Genomic DNA, 18,856 nt, shown 5'->3' on the forward strand with positions numbered 1-18,856 from the left:
CTAGCGTATATGTTACAACTTAGAAAATAATAGTACATTACAGTGTAAAGACACAAAAGCTATCAACTAATAATATCCGTAAATATCAGTCCGATTCCAAAAGTGTTCAAAAGGGGTCGTTATATATAGAGCCGGAATGCCGAGTCGATTCAGTAGAAGAACCCAGGACAGGGTCCTGTTTCGATGTGGATGTCTTCGTCAGCTAATTTATGCGATCGTGTGAAATAGAATTCTATGTTTTTCAAATATCATGTCTGAGTTTGTGGAGATCAGCGTGTATCTAAATATTTCTATGCGTTTTCACTCGGCATTCCGGCTCTATATAAAACGACCCTTTTGAACACTTTTGGAATCGGACTGATATTTACGGATATTATTAGTTGATAGCTGTTGTGTCTTTACACTGCAAAGAACTATTATTTTCTAAGTTGTAACATATGCTCTAGTGAACTTGAAGCTCATTTCTTGTTTGTATTCATTTGTTCTGTTCAAGACTGTTAGTCTTACCAGAATACATCCCTTATTTGACTGTAACTCGTGAGTAGGATTTATTCCTAACATTGACATTTCTGGCCAGAGTTCTTGGTGTAAAAAAACCTTCTTTTCGGTGAATCGGAGCAAACGTCAGTTGGGTTTTCTCCAAACTGAAGTTTGCTCTGAGCGGGTTTTCCAGGGGAGAAGGAGCATAGCCCTTCAGTGGGGGCTGGGGAAGCCTGTTCACACCTTTAAGAAAATGATGATAAAGGTGTCCTGCAGTGTTGGAGAAGGCAGGTGTGACTATGCTTCACAGGGGCCAACATTTCTGGCAATTGTGTCACAACCAAAGTCCAAAAAATTATGACAGTGTCCTTCTAGTGTGTAGAACACCACTTGGGGGGGGGGAGACAGACCCTCCAAGTGTCCCTATTTTCCAGGGACAGTCCCAGATTTACAGAAGCCGTCCTGGTTTCCGATTTGATCCTGGAATGTCCCGCTTTTCCTTAGGACGTCCCTATTTCCATCGGAGAAATTGTGGAGTTTATGCAAAGAGCACAAAACAAAACTCCTTTAAAAAACCATTCCAAAAGCTTCATAGGCATATACCGCATGTATTGTGGGCAACAGGAAGACAGGAGCACTTCCCTGTCTCTGATAGTTAGCCTATCCTTGGAACAAGCCCTCGCTGCTGCTGCTGGTGGTGGTGGTGGTGGTGGTGGTGGTGGTGCTGCTGCTGCTGCTGCTGCTGCTGCTGCTGCTGCTGCTGCTGCAGAATCTCCACAGCTTCATTTGTATGTTGAATGCAGCCCTGATTTTACAAATACAGTGAATACCTCGTTTCGGAGGTCCGTTCTTAACCTGAAACTGTTCTTAACCTGAGGTACCACTTTAGCTAATGGGGCCTCCCGCTGCCGCTGTTCTCATCCTGAGGTAAAGTTCTTAACCCGAGGTACTATATCTGGGTTAGCAGAGTCTGTAACCTGAAGCGTCTGTAACCCAAGGTACCACTGTACATTACATATTGCTTGTAACACATACTCAGTTGGGTTATATTAAAAAGAGAACCAAATGCAGAACCACACGTGCTGCCTTCTTGTCCCGTCCCCCCCTCCCGATAGACTTGAAAGGATCTTTACTGCTACGTTAATGTATTGCACTGTGGAAATGCGACCAGATGTTCCTGGCAGTCAAATGTCGACATTTTGTGCAACTTTGGGCTTGACCATATTTGAGCTGGATCTCACTTAGAATCCATGTTGACTCCATTCAAACTTGGCCTCACTAGTCGAAACATGCATGTATTTGCAGTTGAAAAATCAAATCCACTTACCTCTTTGATCCCTTTTCTCTTCGATACCATCTTCTAATACATTATTTTAAATGTGTTAATTTTGTACAAATGTATGCGTGCAAGGATGAGATGAGCAGTATGCTTTAAAAAAAAAGTGTTTGCCTAGGAATTGCACAATAGCACACATCCAGGAATTCCCAACTCAATGCAAGCTTGCACGCTCACACTTTATGCTGTCTTAAAATGATGGGCATTTTGCATTCTGAAACCAGAAGTTGATTGTAGGAGAAATCAATACGGTAATATAGAGTTACAGTAAATCAATAAGAGGAGAGGAAGCGTAGCAGGGAGATCTGGAGAAACCACTGTTTTTCATTATTGTACAAATTGATTTTTTTTAATGGTTGTGGTTTCTGAAGCTCATTTGAAATCTAAAAAAAATGTGGTATAAGCACTGATAACTGGGAAACATTGGCCTGCAAGGGCTCCAATTGGAGATCAGCCTTTACCAAAGGTGTCATGTGTTATGTATTCAATGGTCTGTGTTGGCCTGAGCTTGAGTCTGGACTAAGGATTCTGAGTTCTTGTGTTCTGATTTGATACATGATATCCAATCACAGAACATTTCAGGATTTGGGCCTCTGCCATTGGCCCTTAAATTCTGAGTCATGATTCGCAGTTTGTAAGTTTAGACAGCCAATCACAGTGGGAGTGGGAGTGGGGGTGGCCCGGGCCTTCAGAAAAGTATATAAGCAGTTGCTTTGTCCCTGTTGTCCAGTTCTGTTAGTTCAAGGTTCTTGCTTGTTATCAAGGTTCTTGCTGTTATCACTGTGTCTTGCCTCGTGGGAACCCAGCTACACTTCATCATGGACTTTGAAGAAGCACGAACTCAGGGCGAAAAGTAGAAACAAGCTAAGAGGAAGGCACGTTTGGGAAACCCTCACCATGATCAACTCCCAGCTAGAAACCAATGTCCCCATTGTGGAAGGACATGCGGCTCCAGAACTAGCCTCCACAGTCACAGACTCACTGTTAAGACTGTGTTCATGGAGACATAACTGGTGGGAAAAGAGACACTTGGAGGGTCTGGAAAATCCATATTACTGGGTCCAGCTTTGGGGGGCGGGGTATAAGCACTCACCCCTTTCCCCCACCCCTGTCTGCTGACTCCTGCAGCATGCTAGTGGTCACATATTATATATACACATACACCCATTTCACAGATTGTTTCCCTTTCCTTTGTAACCTCCCAGTTGCTCCACTTTTTGTTCAGATGCTCAGGCACCCTCTGTGTCTTGAAAAGTACATTGTGCTGAAAGAGGAAGTGGCAAAAGACTATTGCTTTTCCAACTTCCTCCTCCAACAATATATATGTTTCAAGATGGAGACCCCATAACAAAGTGGGAACTGAGCAGTCAGTAGGATACTGGGAGATTTGGCAGCACCAGAGGAAGCCTTCAAGGGTGCATGCCTTAACCTGAGCTAGATAAAATGGCAACATACCTGTAGCTAGAAAGGTGCTTTTTAAAAAGGAAATTCAAGAAATCCAGGGTTCTCTTAGTTATGTGTTGGGATACTACATGTGCAAAATAGAGCTATAGCAGCAGCTGTTTAAATAAACACCAGGGTCAGGATCCTCGGAAATAATGACTAAGCAGGCTGGGATTTTCCCCATCTGGGCTCAAAAACTTGGAGAAAACAAAAACACAATTTCATGATATAAGGCTTTTCTACCCAAACAGTAACATTCTTTCCTCATTAAAAAAATAATAATAATTCCCAGATTTCTGCATCTTAGAAATTCCTTTGGAGGAGCAGAGCTATCCCAAAGCACTGAATTCAGAGAGTGGCAAAGAGGAAGGGAAGGCTTGAAGGAGTTTCCAAAGAGAAGGGACAGAAGGACTGAAAGGTCACGAGGAACTCAAGGGAGATAGATGTGCAGGGAAGTGGTGTTCCTGCACTTCCCATTAGCCATTTGTTCACAGGCTCTTCTGGGGTGTCATAAAGGTTTGAGTCCTGACTTCCTTTTTCTAAACAGAAAGCTGAAAAATTGCACACCACCCTGCCTCCTTTTTACCTGGGATAAATGATTTTTATGTAGAGGGTGGGTGGATGTGTCCACAAGGTAGGCCAACCCTATGGACCATTATTATTATTATTATTATTATTATTATTATTATTATTATTATTATAATTTATATACTGCCTTATACCCTGGGGTCTCAGGGCGGTTCACAGAATCAAATGAAGATCTAAAACCACAAAATACATAATAAAAACAAAAACAACCCAATACCACCACCCCCCAAAAACCCCACATTTTAAAAGGGCATAGGATGTATAGGCATAGGCTGAAAAGTGGGACAGAAATTGATCTGCTATCCCCCCAAAAAACTAATAACTACCAGCAGGTTGTTGAAAGTCTAGAGCAGGCATCCCCAAACTGCGGCCCTCCAGATGTTTTGGCCTACAACTCCCATGATCCCTAGCTAACAGGACCAGTGGTCGGGGAAGATGGGAATTGTAGTCCAAAACATCCGGAGGAACGAAGTTTGGAGGTGCCTGGTCTAGAGGGTAAAACCCAGAGTTTTGTAGGGAAAAGGTGATTATTGAATGACCAAGTGACTTAATAAAAGGCATGGGGGGAGCTGAAGCCTCTTAGATTTTGTGCTTTGTGTAGACACACAGTTTGTTGTCCTGGGATTATTTTTCGGGATTATTTTTCAAGAATCTTCCCCAGTTTGGTGCCTTTGAGATGTTTTGGACTACTGTGTCCATCACCCCAGACAGCATGGCTGGTTTAGAAGGGGAAAGATCGCTGTGAGACAAGGCTCCCTGTCAAGGTTCTGTTGACCACCTGTCTTTCTCAGGATTAAGGCCAGGCTTTAGCTGCTCTGCAAACAGTTTTCCAAATGCAGCACTTTACCTTTGCCCACTGAAGTGAATGGCAGCCCTTATGTTATGTGGCAGAAAGAAAAGAGGTGCGTTCAGGGTGATGTCTTAACCCCATCTTTGCTCCTGCTGACCCCCAAGTACTGAAAACACAACTCTCCCTCCAACTGCATCACCAAACCTGTGTACAGTGGTGCCTTGGTTGTCGAACTTAATCCGTTCTGGGAGTCTGTTCGACTCCCAGAACCATTTGAAAACCAAGGTGCGGCTTCCGATTGGCTGAAGGAGCTTCCTGCACTCAATCAGATGCCATGGAAGCCGTGTCGGATGTTTGGCTTCCAAAAAACGTTCACAAACCAGAACACTTACTTCTGGGTTTGCAGCGTTCGGGAGCCAATTTCTTCAGGAGCCAAGCCGTTCGACAACCAAGGTACTACAGTATTTGCAAAGCCCCTATGTATTTCCTGGGTCATGGCAGAGTGCAAAAGAACATTGGGTTAGTGTGATGGCTTTATGAATACAGTGAAAACAGAAAAGCACAGAAGAGTCTTAAAATAGAACCCAAAGTTTTGTGCAGCAGTAATTTTAATATTTGTAGAATGCTAGTTTTGTGACGCGGTAAATGCAAATTTACATTTATGAAGGAGCATTCTTTGGGGTGCACATAAGATGTGGCCAAGAATCTCTTAGCCCATAGTGGGACAGGTTCTTGATCTAGAAGTCTGGATTGCACCATCAAGAGTTGGATTAAAAGTATTGCACTAATATAGCTTTACCCAGTAGAGTAGAGTAGTTGCATTAGGAAAAAAACATCAGCAGATAATATGACTAGTAGTGAAGTAGGTTCTTTGGAGAAGTATGACTAATAATAACCTTTTAAAGGAAAACCAACTGGGCTAAAGCCTGACTCACAGATTCACATTTATCACTTGAGTACTGTACACTTGACGACTGTGTGATCATCAGCCCCCCCCCTTCAAAAGCATTAAGATGTGAAAGTTATGTGTGTCATATTAGATCTGTCATGGCTCCATTGAAACATGAAAGTTTGGATGGGGCAGTCACCAAGCGATAAATATGCATGTGTGAATCAGTCCTTAGTTACCCCTTAACCACAAAGAGCCCAGTTGTAGCCTGGGCACAATGTGAAGCCATTTTATCTAGCTCTCAGTAGTCCTAACAAGTTTGAATCGAGGCATGGAGAAATGTTTTATTTGTATCGGGTGGTGGGATTGAGCTCAAAAGTGGTTAGAGATGTTCTACACTTAAACCTCTATTTGGTGTTTGAATGCCATAGCCCAGGAATCCCCAAAAGTGAAGTAGGGTTGGCAACATTTGAACTAGCAACTGTAGCTGTGCCTTTAACAGTAGCTTGCAGACATTAACAGGGAATGATTTCCTCCAAACTGTGAAAAGTATCAGCTGCTAATTTTTGTGGGCCATTCTCCTGTTAAAGGCAGAATAAGCACACCAGGCTTTTTTTGTTGTTCCTCATCCATTGCCAACATTAGTGTAAAACTCACTGCTAGGTGGCGGCAATGACTTTATTTTAGATGAGCCTAAGAAATGGAGGACGGGGACGCGGGTGGCGCTGTGGTCTAAACAACAGAGCCTAGGGCTTGCCGATCAGAAGGTTGGCGGTTCAAATCCCCACGACGGGGTGAGCATAGCTGCCAAGTTATCCCTTTTTTTAAGGGAAATTCCCTTATGCTGAATAGGCTTCCTTGCGAGAAAAGGGAAAACTTGGCAGCTATGGGGGTGAGCTCCTGTTGCTCGGTCCCAGCTCCTGCCCACCTAGCAGTTCAAAAGCATGTTAAAGTGCAAGTAGATAAATAGGTACCGTTCCGGCGGGAAGGTAAACGGTGTTTCCATGCGCTGCTCCGGTTTGCCAGAAGCGGCTAGTCATGCTGACCACATGACCCGGAAGCTGTCTGTGGACAAACGCCAGCTCCCTCGGCCTATAGAGCGAGATGAGCGCCACAACCCCAGAGTCGTCCGCAACTGGACCTTAAGATCAGGGGTACCTTTACATTTACCGTTACCTTTAAGAAATGGAGGAGGATGGAAGAAAGGAAGCCCTTTTTGGACTATGGTATTTAAAGAAATATTATAATGTGAAGGATTTGTGAGCAGGATTTGAACTATGAACACCAGAAATAATTAGAGACTATTGTATTATGGCTATATGTAGTATAGAAGAGCAAAGATAAGTTGTGGCAATAAGTATAAAAAACCGCATGGGAAAATGGGATGGGAAGTCAATAAAACAGAAGAAAAATTATTATGTATGGGAAATTTATGTGAAATTTGTGGAAATTCAATAAAACATATTATAAAATGGAGGAGGAGAGGATGTCAGATTCAGGCTCCTCGACCATCCTTTGGAGAATGGAATTGATCCTGAATTTAGTGTCCCTGACTATCCCTTGTGACAGCCATCCCTGCCTGACATATTTGGATCCACTGACAACTTATGCAGCTGCCTTATTAACCACAAGAAACTAGCATTCTTCCTAGCACAAGGATGTAATCAAAGCCATGCTGTGCTCCTTTGGGGATAGTGATGCAGGAATACAATACGTTGTTTTTATCTGTCCATTACTAAAGCAAGTAGTACAGAAATATTTTAGCAATTATTACATCAACACAGTTTCAAACAAGCTCTCATTTCTTTGATTGTTATATCAACCAGCTCAACCTTAGATTGATTAATGAAGAGTATTTGCTAAACCATGAGTTAAGGTCCTACTTATTCATTCCTGGGAAGGAGCTATGAAACAATACATTGGAGGTGACATTTCTTTCCAAAATGGCGGGAGCTTCCGTTGATTGAATCACAACGGATGCTTATATTCCCATATGTTAATCTGACCCTTGCATTGAGACCCAATCCTTCCCCACTATGCCCTTGATCCAGTCCAGGTAGTTCATAACTTTGGTGTAAAAGCCATAGCCTTTGCCGCAATCGATGCCCCAAGAAACAATCCCAGAGACCACCCAGCGCCCAGTCTCCGGGTCGCGCACAGCAAAGGCCCCTCCACTGTCGCCCTCACAGGTATCTTTTGCTTCGTGAAGGGAACCTGCACAAAACATGTTCTCAGTGAAGACTGGGTCCTGGTCACCAATCTTCTTCCCTTTCAGCCACTGCTGACAGGATAAACGTCTTGCTACTGGAATCGGTACATATTTTAGCTTGTGAGCAAGGATGTTCCTCTCTACTCCGAAGCCACTGGCATAACCCATCCATCCTTGAGCGTAGAAGGTGCTGTTCCCTGGATCCGGGAGACAGATTGGCAGCACGTTGGGGCCAAGTGTCACTGGGTCCTCCAGCTCCAGAAGGGCAATGTCCCCGTCAAAGTTCTCATCAAGGTCCTGGTTGTACGCTGGGTGGATGTAAACTTTGCGGACGGGGCGATTGCCCAGCTTTATGAGCTCCTCCACGTCCGTGTGGCCCAGGAAGACTTGAGTCTTCTCAATCACCTCGGAGTGCTCAGGGCTCTGAGCCATCCGAGATGCACTGCTCCTCTTGGGGTATAAAGTGTGTGCGGCGGTCAAGATCCAGCGGTCACCCAGCAATGCGCCGCCTCCACGGCCAGTGACGAATGTTTTCGCTTGCCATGGGAAGCTGCCTGGTGGCGCCTCTTGGCCGTCAATAACCCGTTGGATTTTTACAATGGGGTTGTCTGGCCTTCCACAGACTGCAAGAGAGACAGTATGGTCAAGAAAGGCAACTGCCTCCCGCCTCCTGGCTTTTCCCCACGTGACATTTCCTTATTTTGTGTGCTTCCATTCGCTCTTAACAGAACATGTCAAACCTTTCCCACGTAATCCCACCAGAATTTGCTCCTATTATTAACATACTTAGCCCACTACCTGGAGATTCAGGACAGATAAAAGAACATACTCTTCTTAAACAGGGCATTGGTAAACTGTGTCATTCACCACCATAAGCTGGGTGGCTTTATCCAGTGCTTTTTTTCGGGGGGAAGGGGACTCACAGGTACACATGCCCCTAAACATTTTGTGAATCTAACAGGAGAAGAAACTGAAATGTTAAAAAGTTTAAGTTTCTCCTCTAGCATGGTGAATCATCAGTTCCATTGCTACCCCTGATGGCGGCCTCATTTCCGTCTCAGACGGAAGCGAGCGTTTAATGCAGGGGTCAGCAACCTTTTTCAGCCGTGGGTGGGCCGGACTATCTTTTGAGGGGGGGGGGAATGAACAAATTCTTATGCTCCACAAATAACCTAGAAAAGGGACACATTCTACTAATGTAAAAACACGCTGATCCCTGGACAGTCTGTGGGCCGGATTGAGAAGGCAATTGGGCCGCATCCGGTCCATGGGCCTGAGGTTGCCTACCCCTGGTTTAATGTGTGAAGCAGTGTGGAATGTGGATGTGTGGAATCAGGAAGATGTTAATGCACACAACCTCATGCCAATGTGGAAGTGACTGTGAGCTGTCAGCTGTGTCATATGAGGTAATGCATGTTCTTTGTACTTTTGTCCATTTACTGTACTTCCCCCCCCTGATTTGAACTATAAAATGGTGATTTTCTTGAGTCAAAATGAGAGTGCCCCTAAACATTTTTTAAGGAAAAAAAAAATCACCGGCTTTATCATAGAATTGTAGAGGATAAGGCTACCATGTTTCTCCGAAAATAAGACACCGTCTTATATTTATTTTTCCTCAAAAAAACACACTATGGCTTATTTTTTCAGGGGATGTCTTATATTTTTCCTCCTCCTCCTGCTGCGGTTGGTATTGCTGCTGCGCCTATCACTATGTCTTATTTTTGGGGTATGGCTTATATTCCCTGAATGCTTAAAAATCCTGCTATGGCTTATTTTATGACTATGTCTTAAAATAGGAGAAACAGGGTATAAATGGCTACTTTTCATGATGGGTAAACTCTAGCAGCAGGACTTGAGGCAGAATAACTCCAAATACTAGTCAGTGGTTCATTGATCCTTCTCGCCTCTTCAATGGTGTCCCTCAGCTTTAGCTTCGACTTCTCATCTGAGCTGCTGACTCCACCCCTAACCAATGCCTCTGCTTTCAGCAGCCTGTTCACCTGAAGGAACCTAACCTTCAGGACACTAAGGAACTGAGTGCCTGACACAAAAATCTGTTTCTCCTCCCCCCCCCACTCCGACAAAATAAATCACCCATCCCTGGCAAAGATCCCTTTTAACTGGGAATTGCTCAAACCTCAGAACCTTAGGGCAGAAAGAATGTGCTTCACCGTCAGGCTGTTGTGTCTCTGTTTTCGATCCCATCTTTTCTCCCTCCTCTCCCTTTACCCTTATGTTCTGCCTTGTTCTTTTCTGCAGTGTTTGCCTGGTTGTTGTCTTTAGGCAACAGGAGGAGGAGGATGGAAGAGTGCTGATTACCTGGCAAGCACACGGGGATGTCCTCATGGTCATCTTGGTCTATCCAAGACCCCTTAGCAGAGCAGGTATATATATCTGAGGAAGGAAACAAGAATCATGAGAGCACAGTCTGAATAAACTTTGCCTGCTCAAACACCTCGGTTTTTCGACTCTGTAAGGGCACATCTGCACAGGCTGGGATGGAAGAAGCCGTTCTTGGAAGGAACAATTCTCTCAGTTTCTCATTTTTTAAAAGCACAATTTCAGTTCATACCTGCAACAACTTGTGATTATTTTTAAGCTCCAAAAGACAAGACCCAGCAGTTGTACTGCTTCTCTTGCCTTAACTACTTTCCCACCTTCCTTGTGTCTTTAATGCAGAATAGCATTAACCTCCACCCTAGAATTGACCCATTTCTGCTTTTGCAGCTTCTGCAACACAGTGCTGTACTTTTTTGCCTATAAGATGCCCCCATGTATAAGACACCCCCTATTTTTGGGAACTCAAATTTAAGAAAATTGAGGGGGGGGGAGAGAGATAGCACCGGGTTGTCGACCTTTTTATGGGGAATTGCCCAGAGTTTTTGAGATTGGGGGGGATCACCGAGGGTTGTTAAGCTTTTTTTATGGGGGGGGGTGTGCCGAAAATCGCTCACCGCACACATTGCAAAATCCGCCTCTCTTCTGTCCCATCGCTAGCAGAAGCTGCCAATCGCCTGCACAAATGCTCGATCATCAGCCAATCAACACCACCCATTGACGCAGCAACCAATAACATGCACAATAGCTGCTGACAGCTGCAGCAGCAACCAATCAAACGCCCACCCTATGCACTACTGATGTATAAGACGACCCCCACTTTTTAGCAATATTTTTAAATAAAAAAAACATAGTCTTATACACAGAAAAGTGCAGTAAGTACAGTGATGCCAGAGCTACACCCTGTGCTGCTTCCCTAATGTGATCATGCAGCCTTTGTGAGGCAGTTATTTTCCATGGGTAGATGCCACAAAAGTGGGACCCCCCCTAGTGAAACGGCTGTGAACATGGCTGAGAGGCCCCTCGTGGAATGGGGGGGGGAAATTCCTGTGTCCACACTTCACCTTTAAAGCACATTCAAAGCACATTCTTTCCCGGGAACCGTAGTTTTACCTGTCACAGGGATACACTGTGTCAGCAATGCTTAACAGACTATAGAGTGTAGACAGAATGGAAAAAGGAATGGGGCTGAGGGGGGAACAGTTTGGGCTGGGCAGGACTCACCTCCTCCCTTATTGAAAAGGCGGTAATAGCGTTCTTTGCAGCTGTACTTAACAACTGACAGGTATTCGTTATTGTTCGGCTGGGACTCATAGCTGAAGTCCCCATTGGTCAGGCTTTTCGGTTCGCCGCAGTTCACAACTATGAGACAAATTTGACAAATAAGTGAAGGGGGGGAAATCTTTCTTTTAGGAATCCTTTCAACGTCCAGCTCAGTCACAATCATTCAGTGGTGCTTTCCTGCTATCAGTTGCCTACTTTTTAAAAAAAGTCATTCCCCTCAAGATGGCTTCCCACCCATGGGGAAATGATCACAGACCCTCTAAGCACCCCTATTTTCCAGGGACAGTCTTGCATTTACAGACGCCATCCCAGTTTCTGATTTGAACCCAGAATGTCCCGCTTTTCCTTAGGAACAAGAGTCTCCTAACAATTATCAGCATCCTTAACAAAAGCTTCCCTTTGGGGGGAAGAAGCCACGACTGCTTAAAGAGGTATGATGCTGCTGTCAACGTTGAGTGCAGATAGGGCCTAGACCTTGGGAACAGAGCCTAGCCCTAGATGTTTCGGCATTTGAAGGCTGCCCCCCACCCCTGTCCCTCTAGCAACTAAATGACCTTAAAATAAATGAATAAAATGATTGGCAACTTGCCACCCTTTAATAGTACTTCAGATCTGTGGCTAGCTACTCACTTTCACATCGGGGCATAGGGCGGTGCCATGTCCCATCCTTTTGGCAGACAGCGGTGAAGGATTTCAGTGCTTTGTCGCCCTGCTCAAAAACAGAAAAGCAGTCGAGGGTTGGGCAAGTCCCTGCACACACAACTATCTATGCCCCTTACCTTTGTCTCAGGCTATTGGCCACTTGCAATGCCTGGGGATCACTGGATTAGGACTGATTTCACACACAAATATCACATCCTGTAGAAATCGACCGGCTATATTTTATCTGCATAATCAGAATGAATTTCAGGAAACAAAATGCTTTTTTCTGTGCAGCCTGAGCAGGAGCAGCAACAATGTTATAGCTAATTGTTGCCGCTTGACTTCACTTACCCCACCCCACCCCACCCCTGCTCATAGTTGTGAAGACTATCCCTACATTTATGAATGGTCCGTGTCTCCATTAAGAAAAAGCAGTTGGAATAGGCCAATAGATATGTGGACTGTCCCTGGATCAAGTGACTTTTCTTCTTTAAGTTCTCGAAGCTCTTAACCTTAGCTCAAGGTTGCCATCTGAACTAACCAGATGAATCAATCACATTCAGTCCAACATTTGAAAAATAAGAGTTAAGAGCCGTCTTGCCCCAAAATGGCAACTATACATTCAGTTTTTGATTAAGGAGTCATTTGGTGCCTAACTTATATATCTGAGTTTCTAACACTGGCCTTAGGTTATCTGTTCTCCTGTCCCCAAACTTCTTGTAGCAATACCTACTACTAAACAAAAACCAATTATTTGTACACTTGTTGTTAGTCAAATGTCTGAGAAGCTATTGAAAAGCAGTGGTTTTTTATTTTGTTTTTAATAGAAAAGACTTGTAACCGCTACACAACCCACCCATCCACCATAGGGGACTCTTCTGAGTTCTAGCCCCCGGCATACTTCCATTTTCGGAGAAGTCTGGGAAGGCATAAAAACAGCCTAGGAAGTGAACAGAGTGTCCCTGCGCCATAGAGAGCTCCCTCACAACAGACACAGCTCCAGGAAGGCAAGTTGACAAGCTACAGTTGACAAGAATTATCTTTCTTATTATTATTTTTTGTTTTGTTTTGTTTTGCCTTTCTGTTTTGCCTTTCTCTGGCAGTTTTTCTTTTTTTCATTGTGGGGATATATATATATATATATATATATATATATCAGTGTTCAACTCTGCACAGAAGCCACACCCTCTGCCTTGAATACCCTGCTACCCTAGATATCAAGTGTGGAGGGTGCTGGAGGCTTAAGCATGTTTAGAAAAATCCCCTTGGACATGCTTAAAGGAACTCACCATTGCTACTTTAAACCAGCCTTTCCCAACATCTCCCACCATCTCTGGTTTGAGGCCAAAACATCTGGAGGGCACCAGGATGGGGAAATGCGGTTTTAGATGCTGGCAGAGCTGAGTCATAACAGCCAAAACAAATTCCGGGGCTGAGCTCTGGATCAATTTAAGGCCTGGTTGTTTGTTATGCTCTACTTTCGATTTCCCCACTTATTCATCACGCTGGCCAGAAATTATGCAATCGTCACATCTCTTTCTGCCTTTAATCAGATCCACAAAGCGCAGATGCCTTTGGGAGATAAATATTTGTTGAATAAAATGTTTCTCTTGCCCTGACGTATTCCTTAAACTGTTCCTAGGAGAAATGCTGGGAGATGTAAAAGGGAAGAGAAGCGTTTAGGAATGGAGGAACACACACACACACACACACACACACACACACACACAGCCTGAGGGATCATGAGGTCAAGAGGAGGGAAAGGCTTAGAAGACAGAGAGATAAAGTAATGGAGAATCCACTCAATGTATACATTATACCTTTAAAAACACATCCAAAGCACATTATTTCCTTCTCTAAAGGGTTTGAGGCATTTAATTAGCGTTTATCAGACCTTGAGAATGTAATCGAGATTCATGTGTGTAAACCTGCTTCTGAGCATCAGCAATTAGCATGTCACGAGTTAATTAACCTGGGCAAAGGTCCAAAGTGTGTACCAGCCTTTAACCCTAGTCCATCAACAGGTGTTGATGAAGTCACACAAGGAATCATGCTTGTATGTGCCCTGGAGACCCAGATAGGCTGCAGAACAAAAAAGGAGGCTGGCGATGCTGCCGTAAGGATACGCTGGCACCTTTAGGGGTGCGCCTGCTGTGCGCCCCTTCATTGCAGGGGGTTAGACTAGTTGGTCCCTTCCAACTGCAATTCCATGTTTCTATGACTGAAGACTAAAGGTTGTATATAAGTGTAAAATTAAGTCATATGTTATTAAGCCTCCATTTTTGTAGTGCTGGATTGCCAAATACACAGAGGAGGCACCGGCCTAAGAACCCCATGCCTTTTAGGGCCCCCGCCAACAATGGATCAAAATAATATTGATTTAGCTTATTAAAATTGTTGGTTGGTAAAATTTAAAAAAAAAGTCTTAGGAGATAATTTGCAAGGGGGCTCCCGAGATTTTGACTGTCTAGGGACCTCCACAGGGTTTAATCCTGCACTGCCATTGTGCCTCATTTCCCCATAAGAACACAGAGGTCGATGGAGGGCCAAGACCCCCTGGAATCTTGTACACTGCTAGGCAGAGATTGGTGTGGCTTGCAACCCTGGTGTCAGAAGTGGAGTCTCTTCCTTGCCCTGCTCAAAAGGTTCTGGGCGCTGCTGTTTATTAAGGCTTGCTGGGAATTGTAACTCTGTGAGGGGTAAACTGGGGTGCCGATAATTCTTTGAGGGGTGAAATGCACTCCAAATGTGCTTTAATGTGTCCGCAGTCCTAGATAAATGAGTCCCACCTCCATCAGCCGGTATCCAGTCCTGCAGCTGGCAATGAAGTAGTCCTGGTATTGATACGACGGCTGTAGGTCTCGAATGATGGTGAACTCATCATTTGGAACAGGCTGCGGGCAAGGGACTCCTGTTGGAGATAAGAGAGGAATGAAGGAAGCGCTGGCAGATGGCTGAGTACCATTTATCTCCGTCTGCTGGATGGGGATACTTTACTTTCTGTGCTGTACCGGATCTTCCACCCACGGCTGTATCCTGAATCATCCGTGTGGAAAAGTACATCCACCGAAGAGCCATTGGTTTCGATACTTCCTGGAGACATTGTGCCACAGAACTCACCAACCTCTTCGCCACCAACTTGGATCTAGTGAGAAGCAGAGAGTTTGGGAGCAAAGGATTTGCGGTCCGTACGAGTGTGAATGCTATTCTGGCTACACTTACTACTACTACTACTACTACTAATAATAATAATAATAATTTATTTGTACCCTGCCCGTCTGGCTGGGTTTCCCCAGCCACTCTGGGTAGCTCCCAACAGAATAATAATAATAATAATAATAATAATAATAATAATAATACTAAAGTGATAAAACATCAAACATTAAAAACTTCCCAAAAGAGGGCTGCCTTAAGATCATGGGCGTACCCAGGATCAAAACTGGGGGGGGCAAGGGGAGGGGCCAAGGCACGGAAGGGGAGGGGCCACAAAGTGGGCGGGGAAAGTGCACTCAGAGGCGCCGGGCTGGTGGGCGGAGACAGAGCCCAGCCCAGCCCAGCGGAGCGAGAGTTTGGCGTTCCTGCCCGCCGCGCCGCGCTCTCTGGTTCCCCGCCGCGCTTGGCCTTGCCTGAGGGCGCGACGGGGAGCTGGAGGGAGGGCGCAGCGCGGCGGGAACGGCGAACTCGCGCTCCGCTGGGCTGTGCCCCTCCCTAGAAGCAGGGCTGGTGGGCGGAGGCGGAGCCCAGCCCAGCGGAGCGCGAGTTCGGCGTTCCCGCCCGCCGCACCGCGCTCTCTGGTTCCCCGCCGCGCTTGGCCTTGCCAGAGGGCGCGACGGGGAGCTGGAGGGAGGGCGCAGCGCAGCGGGCGGGAACGGCGAACTCGCGCTCCGCCGGGCTGTGCTCCGCCTCTGCCCACCAGCCCGGCTTCTAGGGAGGGGCAGCCTGCGGCCCCCACGTTCCCCGCGGTGGGTACACCCTTGTGGGGGGGGCAGCTGGCTTCTAGAGTAGGGCAGCTGCCCTAACTTGCCCCGTGGTGGGTACGCCCTTGCTTCAGATGTCTTCTAAAAGTTAGTTGTTTATTTTCTTGACATCTGATGGGAGGGCGGGTGCCACTACCGAGAAGGCCCTTTGCCTGGTTCCCTGTAGCTTCACTTCTCGCAGTGAGGGAACCGCCAGAAGGCCCTCGGAGCTGGACCTCAGTGTCTGGACTGAACAATGGTATTGGCGAATAAATCAGCTATTTCAAAAACACTCTAATGATTTCTCTTTCCAAAAGAAGTGCAGCCCAGGGAGAAGGTGGCAGTGAACATACAGAACATCATTCTATATTCCAAAAATGGCTTTCAGGAAAATAGCAGGACTTCTTTATTCCACATGATGAGAACTAGATACTCCAAAGATTGCAGACCTTGGACACTTCGGAGCATCCCCCTTTCCTCATTTGTGATCCATTTGGGGGTAAGCAGGGCTGAGCGGGACAGCCCCAGCCGGGGGTCCAGTGATCTACAATACCTTGAGCTGGTCATAAGGACAGTGGACTTGCTGGTGATCATCAATTTCGAAAGGCTCCAGGAATTTGAGTGTGATGAGCAGGCCCGCCTCCACTCGTATGCTGTAGTTACAGCGCAAATCAGCTGGGTAGGGCTGAGGATAACCAGGGCTTGACAAGTACCCGGATTGCTCCGTGAACAGTTCGTTGCTGCAATTCACTGCAGGGCAAGGAAACAAAATAAGGTTTGCCAAAAGCCAGGTACGCACAGAGCATCCTTTCCTTGTAGGTGGTCCATTTCTCTCTCTTTCACCACACTATTCAACTGGAATAACGATCGGTCCCTGTTCTGTAGTCACAATTTCTAACACAGATTATAGACCTCACCTATATCAACACGGATTGAAAGTGCAGGAAAAGCTCCCTTTTTTTGTCGCTCTGATGACCCATACTGTGAACACAACACATTAAATGGGATTATGAAGGTAGCTGATCCATACTCAGTTTTATCTTCGGTACGGACCACATGGCTAAAACAGGAATACCGAGCATTTGTACAGCATTTGCCATGTTCAAAATACTTCACACGCGTGATTACAGAAATATTTACATCCGCACTGTAGCGAAAACCATTACCATTTTCTATACATTGCGGGTGTGAGACTGAGGCCAAGAGAGAGTGGCTTACTTAAGAAATTAACAATGAAGATAATAATAATAATAATAATAATAATAATAATAATAATAATAATAATGCTGCCCCATCTGGGTGGGTTTCCCCAGACACTCTGGACAGTTTCCAGCACATATAAACACGTAATAAAACATTCCCGATAAAGTTTCTAATGTTTAGCGTTTTCTTCTGTTTTTATGTGATTATAGACTAGAATGGGTGACATCTTAGACCACAGCTCTCCATAGGCACTGCAATGTACCAGCCCTCCGTATTCCCACCCATTATCTTTCTGCAATATACACACTATAACTTTAAAGCATGCATTCGAAGCACAGTTTCCCTCAAAGAATTCTGGGCGCTGTTGGTTAAAGGTTGCTGGGAAGTGTAACACTATGAGGCATCAGCGATGGTGCCCAGAATCCTTTGCAGCGGGAAATGTGCTTCAAATGTGTTTCAGAGGTATAGTGTGCATAAAGCCTGACTTGTCCTCTTACCTTTACAGGAATGTTGGTCACTCTGGAGACGGTAGCCGGGCTGACAAGAGCAGAAGTAGCCCCCTATGTAGTTGTGGCAGAAGTGCTGGCACCGAGGTGCGCCATCTTCAACGTCGTTTTCAAGGGCGCACTCATCCAAGTCTGGGGATATCCCACGACGAGAGTTAGAAAAGGTTTATACATTAAATTTGGCTTAAAGGTTTGCAGGGGATTGGACTTGATGACCCTCAGAGTCCCTTCTATGATTCTACGTTCTGGGATTCTAGTCAGACTGACCTTTAACCTTTAGTAAGGTTAAAGCTTACTGGGAATTGATATATAATGAATTGAAAAAAGAAGTTTAAAATTACATTTGTAAAAACAAACAAACCCAGAAGCTTTCCTTTGGGGAATTATAGGGACAGAACTACTCAAGCGGTATAGAAATTTATTTATGTTATGCGACTACAGCGGCAAGAATGTTATCTGCCCAAAAATGGAAAGAAGAAGTCCCGATGAAAGAAGAATGGATACAAAAACTAATGGAATATGCAGAAATGGCAAAACTTTCCAGAAAAATAAGAAATCAAGGTAACAAACTTTTTTTTATATAAAAGAATGGAAATGGTTTATTGAATATTTACAAACAAACTGTAAACCAAGAAGAACATTGGCAAGATTGTTGCAATAACCTGCAGTTTTATAAGAGTATACATTTAAAGTAGATGAATAAATGATTACGTTAATTTGGAATATGCAGAAAATATTGAAAAATAAATTTAAGGAACTGCAGAAAGAAGGGGAAGGAAGTCGAGTTTCAAAATGTTAAAATGATTGTAAAATAAATGAAATGTATAAAATTGAAAATCATAAATATTTTTAAAAAACAATTCTATTCGGACTGAAGCTGGATTGGAAAAAAAACCCACATCAAACAGCAGTGTTTGTCAAGAACAGGATCAATATGAATTGTGCCTAATATTGTGTGCATGCAGCTTTGAAAACTAGCAGTGAGAGCACAATGGATGGCAGCCTGAACACACCTGACACAGGGGGGTGACTTTATACTGAGAGACCCCTCCCTACTCAAAGTAAGCTTTGTCCATAACTCCCCAATCAGGCCTCTGCCTGTATAGTCATACCTCGGAAGTCGAACGGAATCCATTCTGGAAGTCCTTTCAACTTCCAAAACGTTTGGAAACCAAGGTGCGTCTTCCAATTGG

At 44.8% G+C, this 18,856-nt stretch overlaps 1 protein-coding gene across 2 annotated transcripts in view; it reads right to left on the minus strand.

The window, feature by feature from the left end:
- Positions 1–5,205: 5,205 nt before the first annotated feature.
- Positions 5,206–18,856, minus strand: part of C1R (complement C1r) — a 29,326-nt gene continuing 15,675 nt past the window's right edge. For both annotated transcript variants that reach the window (XM_060268735.1, XM_035140939.2), the window contains 8 exons: positions 17,655–17,795; positions 16,508–16,704; positions 14,996–15,143; positions 14,788–14,909; positions 11,987–12,065; positions 11,297–11,434; positions 10,055–10,129; positions 5,206–8,358 (listed from right to left, as the gene is read on the minus strand). In XM_060268735.1, coding sequence (XP_060124718.1) covers positions 7,523–8,358; positions 10,055–10,129; positions 11,297–11,434; positions 11,987–12,065; positions 14,788–14,909; positions 14,996–15,143; positions 16,508–16,704; positions 17,655–17,795 — 1,736 coding nt within the window. In that variant the 3' untranslated portion in view covers positions 5,206–7,522. The remainder of the gene's footprint in view (positions 8,359–10,054; positions 10,130–11,296; positions 11,435–11,986; positions 12,066–14,787; positions 14,910–14,995; positions 15,144–16,507; positions 16,705–17,654; positions 17,796–18,856) is intronic.

The sequence above is a fragment of the Zootoca vivipara genome, chromosome 16 (assembly GCF_963506605.1).
Source record: "Zootoca vivipara chromosome 16, rZooViv1.1, whole genome shotgun sequence".
Lineage (NCBI taxonomy): Eukaryota > Metazoa > Chordata > Lepidosauria > Squamata > Lacertidae > Zootoca > Zootoca vivipara.